This window comes from Scophthalmus maximus, chromosome 10 (assembly GCF_022379125.1).
Source record: "Scophthalmus maximus strain ysfricsl-2021 chromosome 10, ASM2237912v1, whole genome shotgun sequence".
NCBI lineage: Eukaryota > Metazoa > Chordata > Actinopteri > Pleuronectiformes > Scophthalmidae > Scophthalmus > Scophthalmus maximus.
This window is the reverse complement of record NC_061524.1, coordinates 22610164-22624144: the sequence shown is the minus strand read 5'-3', so window position 1 is coordinate 22624144 and position 13981 is coordinate 22610164. Positions and strand designations below refer to the sequence as shown.

Sequence of the window (13981 nt, the reverse complement as noted above, 5' to 3'; positions counted from 1 at the left end):
AGTGGGCAAGCGTAAGGATCTGAGCGACTTTGACAAGAGACAAATTGTGATGGCTAGACTGCTGTGTCTGTGCATCTCAAAAACTACAGGTCTTGCTGGTTGGTCCTGGTCTGCAGGAAGTGGTCTAAGACTCATTGATGTGCGTGGAGAGAAGGGCTGAACTGGGACCCAAAATTGGCTGGCCCTAGTAATGGTACACGTTAAAGAAAAAGCTCTGTTAGAAGTGAAAGTATCATTTCAAATTATTTCATAAAATTGAAATAAACAAGTATGTATATATTTTTGAAGACACATTTGGTTTGACAATGTGCTCTTTTAGTTATTATTTCACCATAACTAAATATACAAGCCTGTTTTATTCTAATGTTTACAAATAAAACAAATGTAAACAAATCTTTTTTGTCTTTAAAATAAAGGGCTATGTAAGAGATAAGATACTTTAATATGTCAAAAAAAAAATTGTTTGGAAGGCCATAAAAAAAGTTACTCGTTGTAACATACATTCAGGTCCACAATTGTTGGAATTCCCTAACAAAGACGTGCAAAAAACACCATATTGGTAATGAGCAAATAGTTTCTAATTCAATTAGCTGTTCCAACTTATTTCATTTGATTTGACTATTCAGTCCGTACAGATTTCAAGTATCCAAATATTGATGATATTTATTGCATAAGGTTTACACAGTTAATAGATTTAAGATATTTTTACAGAAAAATGGCTTTTATGTTATAAATGCTATAATGTTACGTTACAGAGACTAGAACACATTATTGGGATTAAAGGAACAGCACTAGAATGGTTTAGTCATATTTATTAGATAGATTTCAGTTTGTTATTGTTAACTCTTTCCCTCTTACAAAAGTTAATCAATGAGTTCCACGAGGTTCTGTGCTGGGGCCGATCCTTTTCAGTATATAGGCCTACATGCTCATTGCTTCCCTTAGGTGAAATTATCAAAAAGCACCACATACATTTCCATTGTTATGCAGATGACACCCAGCTGTATTTATCTATAACGCCATATGATACTAATCAGGTTGACAGACTTCACCAATGTCTTAAAGAGGCCTGGGTGACCTGTAACTTTGGCCTCCAGCTCTACTGTGAGGAACCTTGGAGGTATTATTGACCAGGACATGTCCTTTGACTCACACATAAAACAAGTCTCTAGGACAGCCTTCTTTCACCTGCGCAATTTCAAGAACATTAGAAACATCCTATCTAAAAAGGATGCTGAAAAATAATTTAATGCATTTGTCACTTCTAAACTAGACTAGTGTAATTCATTACTGTTAGGATGTTTCCCGAAAAGTCAGTGAAAAGCCTCCAGTTAATCCAAAATGCTGCAGCACGAGTTCTGACAGGAACTACAAAACAAGATCATATTTTTCCAGTGTTAGCATCTCTGGTTGGCTTCCTATAAATTTCAGAATAGAATTCAAAATCCTGCTCCTCACATTCAAAGCGCTTAATAATCAGGCTTGATCATATCTTACAGAGCTCATAGTTCCATAATATCCCAATAGATCACTTTGCTCTGTAAACTCAGGATTATTTGTGGTTCCCTGAGTCTGTAAAAGTAGAATGGGAGGCAGAGCCTTCAGCCACCGGGCTCCTCTCCTCTTGAACCAGCTCCCAGTTTGTCAGGGAGGCAGACACACTCTCTACATTTAAGATTAGACTTTAAACTTTCCTTTTTTGATAAAACTTCTAATTAGAGCTGCTCAGGTGTTTACTGAATCATTTCTTACCAACCGGTAGCAGCAGATGTCTGGCCACAGCTGAGTCCGGTTCTGCTAGAAAGCTCTTCCTGTTGAAAGGGAATTTTTTTTCTCCACCAGTCTCTGAGCTGCTCATTGTGGGAACTGTTGAGTTTCTTTGCAATATTGTGAGGTTTCAACCTCACTTTGTAAAGTGCTTTGAGATAATGTATGCTATGATTTGACGGTAAACAACTAAAATTTAAGAAAATTTTAATTGAATGAAAAAGCCAATAGATTATTTAGTATTTCACTTGTGCATTAACCAGCCACTGCGTTTCTTGAGCTTGATTTGAGGGATGGGGACGGTTCATATACAAGGACAAAGGAGCTAAAATAACCTCTATTATGGGATTTCAGCTCAGCAGCACGTGAAAGATGTGCAGGTTAAAGCAAAATGAAACTGAAACAGTGGATATACATCAGATCTGCTTCTATTACTCACGATTACCTGCATGACTTCTCACTTCAAAAACATGATTTCACACCGAAAATAGCAGTTTCGAAGCACCCATCACCCGTTTCAAGGCAAATGCAGACAAACCTTTTCTTTCATGTTTATTTATGAAATATTCCCTCCCAAAAAGATATTATAGTATGAATCAGAAATGAACTCAGTGACCAGCATTTCTCCAGGGTACCTGCATGTGGCTCGCACTACAGCCTTTTACAGTACAGGGCAGGTAGGAATGTACTGTACAGCCATGCTCTGCCTATACACTATGAGACTAAGAGCGCACACATCCATCATTCTAGTGAAGAGCTGAGAAGACTGCTAACAAAGGGAACGTCAATGTAAAAGTCACTCAGTACATACAAATGGCACATGACTGAGGTCAAATTCCATCTGCCACTCAGTTTGTATTTAGTCTCTTTTCTTTACACACAGTGTGGAACAACCCGTTTCATGGCAAAAACACTAGACTGAGCAGTTCAGACAGAATCCATGTGTGATGCAACATCTGTCCCGTACAACAATAGAGTGAGAGTGAGAGAGTGTGTGTGTGTGTGTGTTGCATTGATGATCAAAGATGGAGTGTGATGCTGGAGGTCTAGCAGCTCCTGTATGCATAAACAATTTCAGAACAGAATGAGTAATGTCCCAATAACAGTTTTCACTACACTTCAATATCATCACAAAACCCTGATTCCAGAAAAAACTTTGATACTTTGACCAAATCGTTTGTACAAGCTTAACCCATTATGTTAGTTAGGTGGGAGAATGTGAGACCTAAAGAAATAAAGGAGCAGTAATAGCATTGGACAAAACCAAGAGTGACACAACAAGTAAGCTAAAATAAAGTAGAAAAATAATTTAAAAAACCTCACACAAATGCAACCACATGAGAACAACTACAGACATGACACAAAGTCAACTAAAAAGGCAGACTACTATTTCAGAGCACTCAAACCAAAAGCTTGACTTTGTGAATGACAGAGTGATAGTCCTCATCCCCCAAGGCTTGAATGGTACATCATTGGGCAAAACAAGGTATGCTGTGTTTTGGAATTTGAGGCAATATCTGCATTTTTCCCAATTTGACTTTGACGGTAAAAACACTTACACTTGAGCTGCCATTACTAACGGCTGCAGATAAAGGCTGAAGAAAAATAATTGATGACTTGAGTTCCCATTACAACAGAATTTTGTCATGTCGGTACTGAATTGTTAAATGGTTTAATATCAGACTTCGTATGGTTTCAAGGTTATAACACAGCGACTGTGACAAAACAGATAACAGTGTGAACATTGTTAGCACAGTAATTGTAAACTTGTTCTGAAACTGTTGATGCATACAGTACAGGAGCAGGACACAAGGGGAAACATAGAAAAAACCCTGGAGTTTGGAATTTTACAGCTTGGGTCACAGAGCCTGGTGAGTGCTTCAGTCGTTGATTAGAGCCAAGATCATGCTGGAAAAACAAAATGGGAAAGGTGTGTGTTAATGCAAAACTGCCTATGTACAAACAGACACCACTTTCATTCAGACAGTCAGCTGACTGCTACAAGATGCCAGCACATCACTACATGTCAGTATGTCTCTGTAGACGTTGTTGCTCCCACCTGTACAAGTAAATGAAGAAGCAGAGCAAGTGGTAACCTAGTTTGATCATGGCCTCCTTCATGTGGGACTTGAGCTGACCTCGGTTGTGGATCTCAGTAGGGTCAAACACACCCATGTTTCCCATCGGAACCTTCACGTGCCTGCAGGAACAAGAAGAAAGTGAAACCAGAAGCTTCACTGCATCTTAAACCCTGTTTTCTTACCTACAGTAGACCAGAGGTCTGTAATATGGAGCAATCTTTACCCTCCATGTATGTTTATGTTGCAGTGTCTATGTACTGTATAACATGCTTTCCTGAGCATTCAATTGAGAGGCCCAGTAGGAATGTGAATGAATTAACTGAAAAAAGGGGTTCCTATAGTAGTATAATTGAATAACCATATTGTGACTATCTTGCACTACTGCATATTGTCATATAACCTAATGCTAGTGATGATAGTCTGTTATATTACAGCAGCATTAAAGCATACCTGTAAATGTTCCAGGCTGATACAGGCAGGTTGAGGAGGAAGATGAACCAGTGCATGGAGACCAACATCAGCATCGTGGAAAGACACTGGCCAATCATCTCTGGAATTACCCACTAGAAACACAACATGTCAAACAAATATACATCCAACTTCAAAATCTGAAATACAGCAAAATACTACTACTACTAATAATAATAAACTTCTCAGACCAGCCTTGGCATACAACTAATATAATAAAATAATTAAGACGAGTAACAAGGCACCACAAATAAAGCATCATACAAATAAGCAACATGGGTATAATTGTGTGTGTGTAAAGGTTTAATAATCCAGACTACCATGACTTACTTTGTTCAGTTTGGAGCAGCATGCTCTCGCATTGATGTAGTCACATTCTAGATCAGACAGGGTAATAATCTGAGCTTTTAGTGAAGGTAAACACACAAGTTATTTTTTATCAATTGCACAAAACAATGATGAGACACAACCACATATTTTCAGGATAATTTCTGGACTGTTAGGCACTGACTACACCAAGCTGACAATGACGTCATGTCACCATCACATCCAATGACAGACAAGTGTGTGTATTTGTGTTTTATACAGGATGACAGACGTCGTCACGTGATTACTTCTCTCTACATTCAGCGCATTCCTAACTGTTGACTTCTGTGTCGATAGACCCTGCTTGAAGTGTCAGTGCCTCCACTTCAAAAGTATTGCCGATGCCAATGATGTAAAATGTCACGTTCAGTCATCCGCAAAGGTGTACAAGGCACACTCATTCCAGAGCCACACATCACTGTTGACTTGCTTTACGCCTGGGCGTTGGCTGTGCCAACTAACTGCCCACCTGCCCTGTAGGGTCACGGTTGGTTTGGGCACACCTCGTCCGACCAGGACTCGGTTGTTTCACAATCGCAACCTCCACCATCCTCCACGACACCTCGAACACGCCGGTCAGCTACTCCAGCTCACTTCCTCGTCTACACTGGCGGGTTCGTGTGCCGCTGTGGTGACTCCGCTCCCCACCTGCCAGAAAATGCACATTTCGAAAGGATACAAAGTAGACAGAGAGGAAAATCAGTGCACAGCAGTCCACAAGCGACAGAATGAACACTGCCGCCTCCATTTTCTTTTCCCGTCATTTACTCGCTGTCATTTCCGGCCAGCTCTCCGTCCTGTGAGTTTTTCAGGGCGGTGCTGCCCCCTGGTGGACGGATCAGAACACTGACACGGCCACAGCATAGAGAAACACTTTCAGACTTCAGACTACCCACAGACAAAAGTGTCATCTGCAATGATCTTTAATAACACTATAGGTCAGGTGGGGGATTGTAGGTTATGGGGTGACTAGGAATCATTCTACAGGGGATAGGCGCAGGGACTTGATATCATGTAAGAATGCATCATATCCACATTCATCACAAGGGCTAAGAAAAAATGAAAATTCAGGTCAGGAAATATGACAGCAGACCTGCAGTCCAGTCTAACCACTGCTGTGGTCATGTGCAGACTCTGCTCGCTTTCTGTGGCATGTTTCCATCTCACCTTACCTGCCACCAGGCTGTCGGACAGAGGTGCTCTTTGACCCTGTTCTCAACTGTCAATGTATTGTAGATTGCCCAAACCCTGGTTTAAGTAAGGGTTAGGGTGAGGGGTGGGGTGGTGGACAAACCCTGGTTCGGGTAGAGGTTAAGGTGAGAGGTGGTGGGTATGATGCAGACCCTGGTTTAGGCAGTGGTTAGGGGAAGATTCACCTATAAAAGCAGATCTTATTCAAATCCTTGTCATAATAGATGGGTCCACAGTCCACAGAATCCAATGACCAGTAGAAAATATGAAAAATAAAAACATATGGCAAAATATGACATGACAAAACATGAGATAAAGCATGTAGCATGAAAATATCCAATTATTATAATTGCCACTGAAACAGATTATTAATGTAGGGGTACCTAAGTAACAGTGAAAGCTTGTAAGGAAAGATACGTTTTTAGTCTGCTTTTAAAAGAATGCACTGATGGAGCAGACCTTAGTTCAAGTGGCAGGGAATTTCAGAGAGTGGGATCATAGTGACTGACGGCACCGTAGGCTGATTTAGTATTTATTCTGGGTATAGTGAGGAGACCTTTACTTGACGATCTAAGGGAGTGTATTCTGTGAGCATGTCGGTAATGTAGGAAGGAGCTACACCAGTCCTTGATTTAAAAACAGTAAGAAGTATTTAAAATCAATTCTCTGTTTTACTGTGAGCCAGTGAAAAGAAGATAAAACTGGAGTAAAATGTTCAACTCTTTTGGTTTTAGTAAGTACTCTGGCTGCAACATTCTGGATAAGTTGGAGTTTGTTTAGCACCTGCTTTGTTAGTTCGGCAAAGAGGGCATTGCAATAGTCTAGTCTTCTGGAAATAAAACCATGAATTCACTTTTCAGAGTCTGAATGGGACAAGAAGCATCTAATTTTGGAGATGTTTCTGAGATGATAAAAGAAGTCTTGGAGATATTAGATATATGCTTCAGCATCTTAAATCACACCCAAGTTTTTGGCATGTTCACAGTGTCTTACAGACAGGGGGGGTTAATAATGACTGAATCTGGAGCCTTATGGCTTTGGGACCTACTAAAAGAATTTCTGTTTTGTCCTCATTTAGCTGTAGGAAGTTGTGTGCCTTCCAGATTTTGATATCAGTGTGGGCGCCAAGTCACACTTCAATATGTTCATGTTTAGTTTAAATAAGTGCAGTTTATATGTTGTTGAGTACTTAGGTTAGTTTAAGAACATTTTTTGTTTAAGTCGGCAATATTCATATAAATATCAGATAGGTAAGCATGTTACTGTCACTTTAATAGAAATAAACAAGACATGGCTTTGAAGTCTATTAGTGGTTTTGATGTTTGTTGTTAGGTCATTGCTTTAGTTACCCAGGTAGTTCAGTTGAAGCCCAAAGACTGCTTACCGTAGTACACTTTTGTATGAGGAATTATTGCGAGCAAATACTCCTGTAAGTATTTGTAAACTAGAATGAATATTTTGATTTATCTTTTAAACCGGAGTACTGTGGAAGTTTTCTCGTATTACAATTAGGACAAGACAAACGACGAGTCTCAACCCCCACAAACAGTAATGCGTAGGATGAGGTCAATAACTGGGCTACAGTTGTTGGTCGAAACAGATATGTATAACTGTGTATCATCAGCATAAGAGTTATATGAAATGAAATCTTGTACTGCTGAATGATGGACGCAATTGACCCCTGAGGGACTCCATATGGAATATCTACATCTTCTGATTTAAAATTGTCAATTGAGACAGAGAAGGATCTTCGCCTAAGAAAGGAAGAGAACCAGTTAAGAACAATGCCTCTATAGCCTTAACAGTGTTCAAGGTGTTGAAGCAGAATTGTATGGTCCTCTGTATCAAAGGCTGCACTGAGGTCAAGGAGTACTAGAACAGAGACCTTATGGTTTTCAGAGTTCATTTTAAGGTTGTATACAACTCTGACCAAGGCAGTTTCTGTCCTGTGGTTAACTCTGAAACCAGACTAGTAGACTTCAAACAGGTTATTATATGACAGAGATGAAAGTAATTGTTGACTTACATCTTTTCAAGTATTTTTTCCAAGAAATGGAAGATTTGAGATTGGTCTAATACTCGCAAGCGAATGGATCAAGATTACTTTTTTTCAACAATGGTGTTACACTAGCTATTTGAAACCCTACTCTCTGGAAGATTCCAGGGAAGTTGCTTCTAGTATTGGTGCACCCGTAACCATTTCCGAAGTAGAAGAGGCAATTAAATCCTTGCAAAGCAAAAAGTCATCTGGGCCTATTGGCTACACTCCAGAGATTTATAAAGCTTTTTCCTCTGTACTTGCCCCTTATTTGGTTAAAGTTTTCAACGATGCTGTAGTAAAGGGTCACCTACCCCCCACTTAATCAAAGGCCTCTATCACCTTGTTGTTAAAATAGGACAAGGACCCCCTCCTTGTCCTAGCAATCACAGGCCAATTTCCCTATTGAATGTAGATTTTAAGATTTAGCTGAAGACCTGGCCGGCAGCCTCCAAAAGGATGCCAGCTCTGATTAACCCTGATCAGACTGGCTTTATTCCAGGAACGCCCTCATTTTTCAACACCAGGAGGTTGCTTAATACCCTTTTTTCTCCCCCCACTAATTCGGCCGAAATTGTACTTTCTTTGGATGCTGAGAAAGCCTTTGACTGTGTTGAATGGAATTATTTGTTTTATATATATATAACACATTTGGTGTCAGTCCCCAGCCCATTAGTAAAGCAGTCCTTCAACTCCCTAGGACTAGGGGAGGCCTTGCTCTGCCAAACTTCTGTCACTACTACTGGGCCTGCACTATTAGTAGACCCATAGAAACTTCCTCTTCACACTTCTGGCTTTGGTCGATGGTTTGCTCCAGTTTGCCACTCCCAATTAAACAATTTTCTTCAAATTCCGTTAGAAATACACTGAAAGTCTGGAATCAGTTTAGGAGACAGTTTGGCTTACATACTTTGTAACCACTCATTTCTTCCTTCTTGTTCAGATCCAGCCTTTCAGTTCTGGTCAAACAGAGTTCTACATACTATCGACGACCTGTATTCTTATGGTGTTTTTTATTCTTTCTCGGACTTGTCAGGGAAATTTAATTTTCCAAATAACCACCTGTTTCGTTATTTCCAAATTCGACAATATGTACAATCCCAATTTCCGCAATTTCCTAACCGACCCCCATATTCTATGATTGGTAAATTCTTGTCACAAAACACTAGTCAACAAGGCCTCTTATCAACACTTTATAATCTCATTTCCAACATAGAATCAAACTTTTTAGATGCCCTAAGGGCCACTTGGAGCCAGGACCTCAGAGTTACCTTGACAGAGGAAAAATGGGCACAGATATTAGAAGGTGTACACTCTTCGTTATGTGCAAGACACAGCCTTATACAGTAAGATTCTACACAAGGCCCACTGTATCAATGCGAGATTGGCTAAATTTTACCCAGATAGAACTGATAAGTCCAACAGGTGTTAACAGTCACCTGCTGATTACAAGCACGTTTCTGCTATGACTGAAATTATCAGAGTTTTGGGCTGCAATTTTCGATACAATTATTACAGTTTTGGGCAAAACCAATACACTTTGACCCCCTCTCTGCCTTCTTCAGAATCTCTCCCATGTTCGTAGTGACCAAATCTGCAAGGCAGGTAATTGCATTCATCACTCTCCTCGCTAAGAGGCTCATTTTTCTTAAATGGACCAACTCCTCCCCTCCCACACATAACAGATGGATGGTTGAGGTACTGCAATGTAGAGGGCTTCAAAAAATCAGGTATTCTTTAAGAGGTTCTCTTAAGATCTTCCAAAAAATCTGGCAACCCTTTTAGCCCATATCAACACATATCGACATTTTTCATAAATAACTTTTTATGAAAAGGAAAAGGCTATTGTCAGCACCAGCTCTTGTATATTACGACTCCAACTGCCAAACAGTCGTCAGCGCTGATTCAAGCAGCTATGGCTTGGGAGCCACACTGCTGCAGGATCATGACGGGGAGCTGAGACCAGTTACCTTTTTCTCACGTAACTGAGACGGGGAAACAATACTCCCAGATAGAGAAGGAGTGCTTAGCAGCAGTTTGGTCTTTGCACAGTACATACAGGGACTGGACAGGTTTGTTCTCCAAACAGAAGATAAACCACAAGTACTGCTGATCAATACATAAGATCTGGATGAAGCAACAATACGGTGCCAGAGGCTGTTGATGCGCCTCCGTCTGGTGGCCAGGGATCAGCAGTGGAGAGCCATAACTGGCCCTAATGTGCTACAGGGCTACGCCCATCGCGACGACAGGGGTCAGTCCAGCTCAATTGATCATGAGATGTCAAATCAGCACCATGGTCCTTACACTGGAGACGACACTGCAAGCCACTGCTATCAGCCGGGACCAGGTGCAGATAAAGGACTCCACATCCAAAATGGCATATGAACATTACTACAACCATAGACACTCTGTCTGTCCGCTTCCGGAACTGCATGCAGGACAGACTGTCAGATTTAAGCTGGATGGAGAAAAGAGATGAACAACTACTGCTGAGGTGGTCAGGAGATCAGCAGAGCTGCAATCCTACCTGGTTAAAACCGACAAGGGTACAGTGATGCGACGAAACAGGATGCATGCAGGCTCTTCCAGAGGAGGCCACGGCCACCGACCAACAGCATCAGTCGGAGGAAACGTTGACACAGCACTTTAGGTTCTTCTGTTTAAGTTGGACTTACACCTAGAGAAAAAGACATTTGGAAAGATTTTATAAGGACTTTGTGTTCAATAGGAACAGAAACTACCAGAGGGCAGAATAATCCCTACATTGCTGTGGACAGCCCTCCCCCAAAGTCCTAGGTTCTTGTTTGTGGTTCATGAAAACGTTGAGATTATCAAAAAAGAATGTTGTAATTTAATGTACATTTGTCTACTTTTCTTTAGCCACTTATCCGTCTCAAAAGGGGGAGATGTAGTGAGATGTATTTGAACACACCGGACTAGGTGGGTCGTGGGTATGGCGTAAGGTGTGCGACAGAATGATATACTGCGGAGTTGGCAGACGTGATGATGGCGAATGGCAAAGACAACGTTTAGACCAACTCGATTGTGTGGTAAATAATGTGACAGTAGTTATTCCTCTAGTTCTAGTACCCAGTTTATTTGGTTTTTGATCGTGGATTACTTGTTTGCCTACCTGAAAGAATGTATGGCTGTTTTCATTCATTCATCGTCTACCGCTTTATCCATTTAAGGGTCGCGGGGGGTCGCTGGAGCCAATCCAAGCTAACATTGGGCGAGAGGCGGGGTTCACCCTGGACAGGTCGCCAGCCTATCGCAGGGCCACATACAGATACGGACAATCATTCACTCTCACATTCACACCTACGGGCAATTTAGAGTCTCCAATGAACCTAACCCCATTCTACATGTCTTTGGACTGTGGGAGGAAGCCGGAGAACCCGGACAGAACCCACGCATACACGGGGAGAACATGCAAACTCCACACAGAAAGGCCCTGGTTGAACCAGGATTCGAACCCAGAACCTTCTTGCTGTGAGGCGAAAGTGCTAACCACTACACCACCGTGCAATGGCTGTTTTTGTTTTCCTTAATTAATTTTTTTTTTTCACTCTGCATTTGGGTCCTGCTCCTTGACACTCCTAGCTGCAATCTTTAACATTTTTCCGTCCAACTCATCTACACCAGGAGATGTGTCATCTGAAAGAAAGAGCAACATCTCCTCAACAGTGTCTTGGTTGACCTTGTCAAGGAACGAAAGAGGATAGGAAGAATAACAGCTGAGATATTAACTTCTCTGTCAGAATGTTGAAATCACAGAGAAGCTAGCGGGGGGCCATCTTCTGGAATGTTAGACAGGAGGATGTCCAATTCCTCCAAGAAATTCCCCAAGAGGGCCTAGTGGGCGGTAGAGAACAATGATATTTAATTTCACCGGGTGGGTAGCAGAAACAGCGTGAAGTTCGAAGGATGAAAAAGTTAAGTGCGGAAGTGGGTAAAGAGAGAATTTCCATTCAGGAGAAAGTAGCAAAACAGTGCCTCCCCTTCTGCCAGCAGGTCGAGGTGTGTTGGTAAAGAAGAAGGCTGAGCAGAGGGCAGGAGAAGTGTAGGTGTTGCCAGGAGTTATCCAGGTCTCAGTGAGAGCAAGGAAGTACAGGGACCCCCTGTGACAAGGTGTTGGATCAGTGGGGAACAGAAGGGTAGATAAGTAAGGAAAGATTACGGCACGGTTGGAAAAAGGACTGGCTTTAAACAAATGCTGACTTTTCTACACAAGTGCTGATTGCCAAGTTGGCTAAAGGGCCCCATGCCCCCACAATTAATCAGAGATTCATACCACCTGATGGCAGAGCAATAGAAACTAACGCCAACTGACCAGTGACCACTGAGAAACAACAACCGTTTTCCACCTCAGTCGGTGAAGATAAAATAAAATGGATCTAAAGCCACAACCAACTTTACTTAGATTGAGTCAACAAATTGTTAAACCTTAAACAACAGGCAGAGCACAGTTAAAGCTGTAGTCGGCAGGATTGAGAGACGTGGGGACATAGTCTCAGAATTCAAAATCCAACGACTCCAGTTCCCTCCCCCTCCCTCTCCGCTGCACTTTGGTTCCTCCACAGCTCCTCCCAGCCTGCCGTGCCCGTGCACGCCACCATGGCAACCGAAGCCAGGCAAGGTACGTAACATGACGTTCCCACCGGTAAGAAAACAAACCTGAAGCTAACACGGACTACTGTCCACATTGAGACTATAACACGTTTTTTAGTTACCGGTGCTTCCCATCTGTGACTTTTTGTGAAAACAACATCGTCAGTGAACAGCTTTATCTTCAGATACATCATTTGTTGCTTTGCAGGATGACTGGCGCTTTTATCTATATTTTATAACATTAGAGCTTTGAGACTGGTACACTGAACTCCGATGAGGAAGTGAACATGGATGCTTCGACGAGCAGTCAAGCGAGAAGAGGGAGTCACCTACGAGACGCAACGGGCAGTGGGAGACGGGGCAGAGGTCGGCGTGTGGCCCGACACCCAAGGACCTGGGAGCTGAAGACACAGATGATATTCATGTGATGAGCCAGTTGGTCCTGCAGCGTGAACTGCTTTCATCCAAAGATGGTTTAGCTTCAGACTTTGCTATATGTAAATACTGTGCTGTGCGATATATATTTTTTTCATTTAATTTATTCAACGTTGTATTTTAATATGTATGCAACCTTATTATTTGCTTTGCAATAAAGTGTATTTTGAAAGTGATTGGTTTCTCATTGCATAAATATATAACAATGGGAAGATTACTTAATTTATTTAGAAATATACTTTTTGAATCAATTCAAGGCATTACTAACATATTAATTTGGGGTAATCAGATGCACTGGCTCAGTGCTACCGATGCAGTATCTCAAAGAAAAGCATAAGAAATTGATCAAAGTACACAATGATGTAATATTGTTAAGCTTTATTTTGCACATGAATAAAATACAGTAGGTGTGTTGAATATTCCTTCCTCAGCTGTCCCCCTAGCAAAGTCAGCATCTGTGGAGAAAAGCAACACGAGTATGTGAAACTATGATCACGGAAAAAATATTCCTCACAAATTTATCACGCATTTGCAAATTCAGGACATGAAGGTGACTAGCCACAGCTGGGAATATCGACACATACTTAGCATTTAGCATTGCACGGGATGCTACGTTGGTCATAAAATAGTGAAGCTAACTAAACAGTATGACACTGATGGGGGAGCATTTAGCCGCGAGAGCACAGGCAACAACACACACACGTCTGGAAAACTCTCAAAAACAGATCAGACCGCTTGGACATGAACATATTTTCAGCTATTATGCTACAAACACCGCTAACCAATAGCCGTAGCACTCTGGGCCTAGCAACTAGCAGCCTGATTAGAACTAGCAGCCTGATTACAATAATAATAATAATGAATTTCATTTATAGACAACAGCACAGTGTGTCACAGACGATCTGTCTCACATATTACTACAAGCATATAGCGACAGTTTCAGCAAATATGAAAAAAAGTTGTTTTTTGCAAATCCTGCCGACAGCAGCTTTAATCAGGGAATGCCAATTTCAGAAACTAG

General features: G+C 41.5%; 1 protein-coding gene and 2 long non-coding RNA genes across 3 annotated transcripts; 2 read left to right on the top strand and 1 right to left on the bottom strand.

The window, feature by feature from the left end:
* Nucleotides 1-2302: 2302 nt before the first annotated feature.
* Nucleotides 2303-5510, bottom strand: cnih4 (cornichon family AMPA receptor auxiliary protein 4). Its single transcript, XM_035608809.1, has 5 exons — nt 5362-5510; nt 4647-4715; nt 4299-4411; nt 3827-3967; nt 2303-3675 (listed from the first exon to the last, which is right to left on the bottom strand). Exons 1-5 carry the CDS (start codon nt 5428-5430, stop codon nt 3648-3650), a joined length of 420 nt encoding a protein of 139 aa, XP_035464702.1. The 5' UTR covers nt 5431-5510; the 3' UTR covers nt 2303-3647.
* A 1734-nt stretch (nt 5511-7244) lies between these two features.
* Nucleotides 7245-10773, top strand: LOC118285520. The gene is made up of 2 exons (XR_004785119.1): nt 7245-7302; nt 9477-10773. It is a non-coding gene; the product is annotated as an uncharacterized LOC118285520 (long non-coding RNA).
* A 610-nt stretch (nt 10774-11383) lies between these two features.
* Nucleotides 11384-13136, top strand: LOC118284925. The gene is made up of 2 exons (XR_004784999.1): nt 11384-12553; nt 12734-13136. It is a non-coding gene; the product is annotated as an uncharacterized LOC118284925 (long non-coding RNA).
* Nucleotides 13137-13981: the final 845 nt, after the last annotated feature.

What these genes read in the sequence shown, in the direction of transcription:
- cnih4 (XM_035608809.1), bottom strand. Translation starts at nt 5,430, where the DNA reads ATGGAGGCGGCAGTGTTCATTCTGTCGCTTGTGGACTGCTGTGCACTG. An exon ending in TCAGCCTGGAACATTTACAG is followed by an intron (nt 3,968 to 4,298) that starts GTATGCTTTAAT and finishes TTGTTCCTGCAG; the next exon opens with GCACGTGAAGGTTCCGATGG. An exon ending in TTCTTCATTTACTTGTACAG is followed by an intron (nt 3,676 to 3,826) that starts GTGGGAGCAACA and finishes TTGTTTTTCCAG; the next exon opens with CATGATCTTGGCTCTAATCA.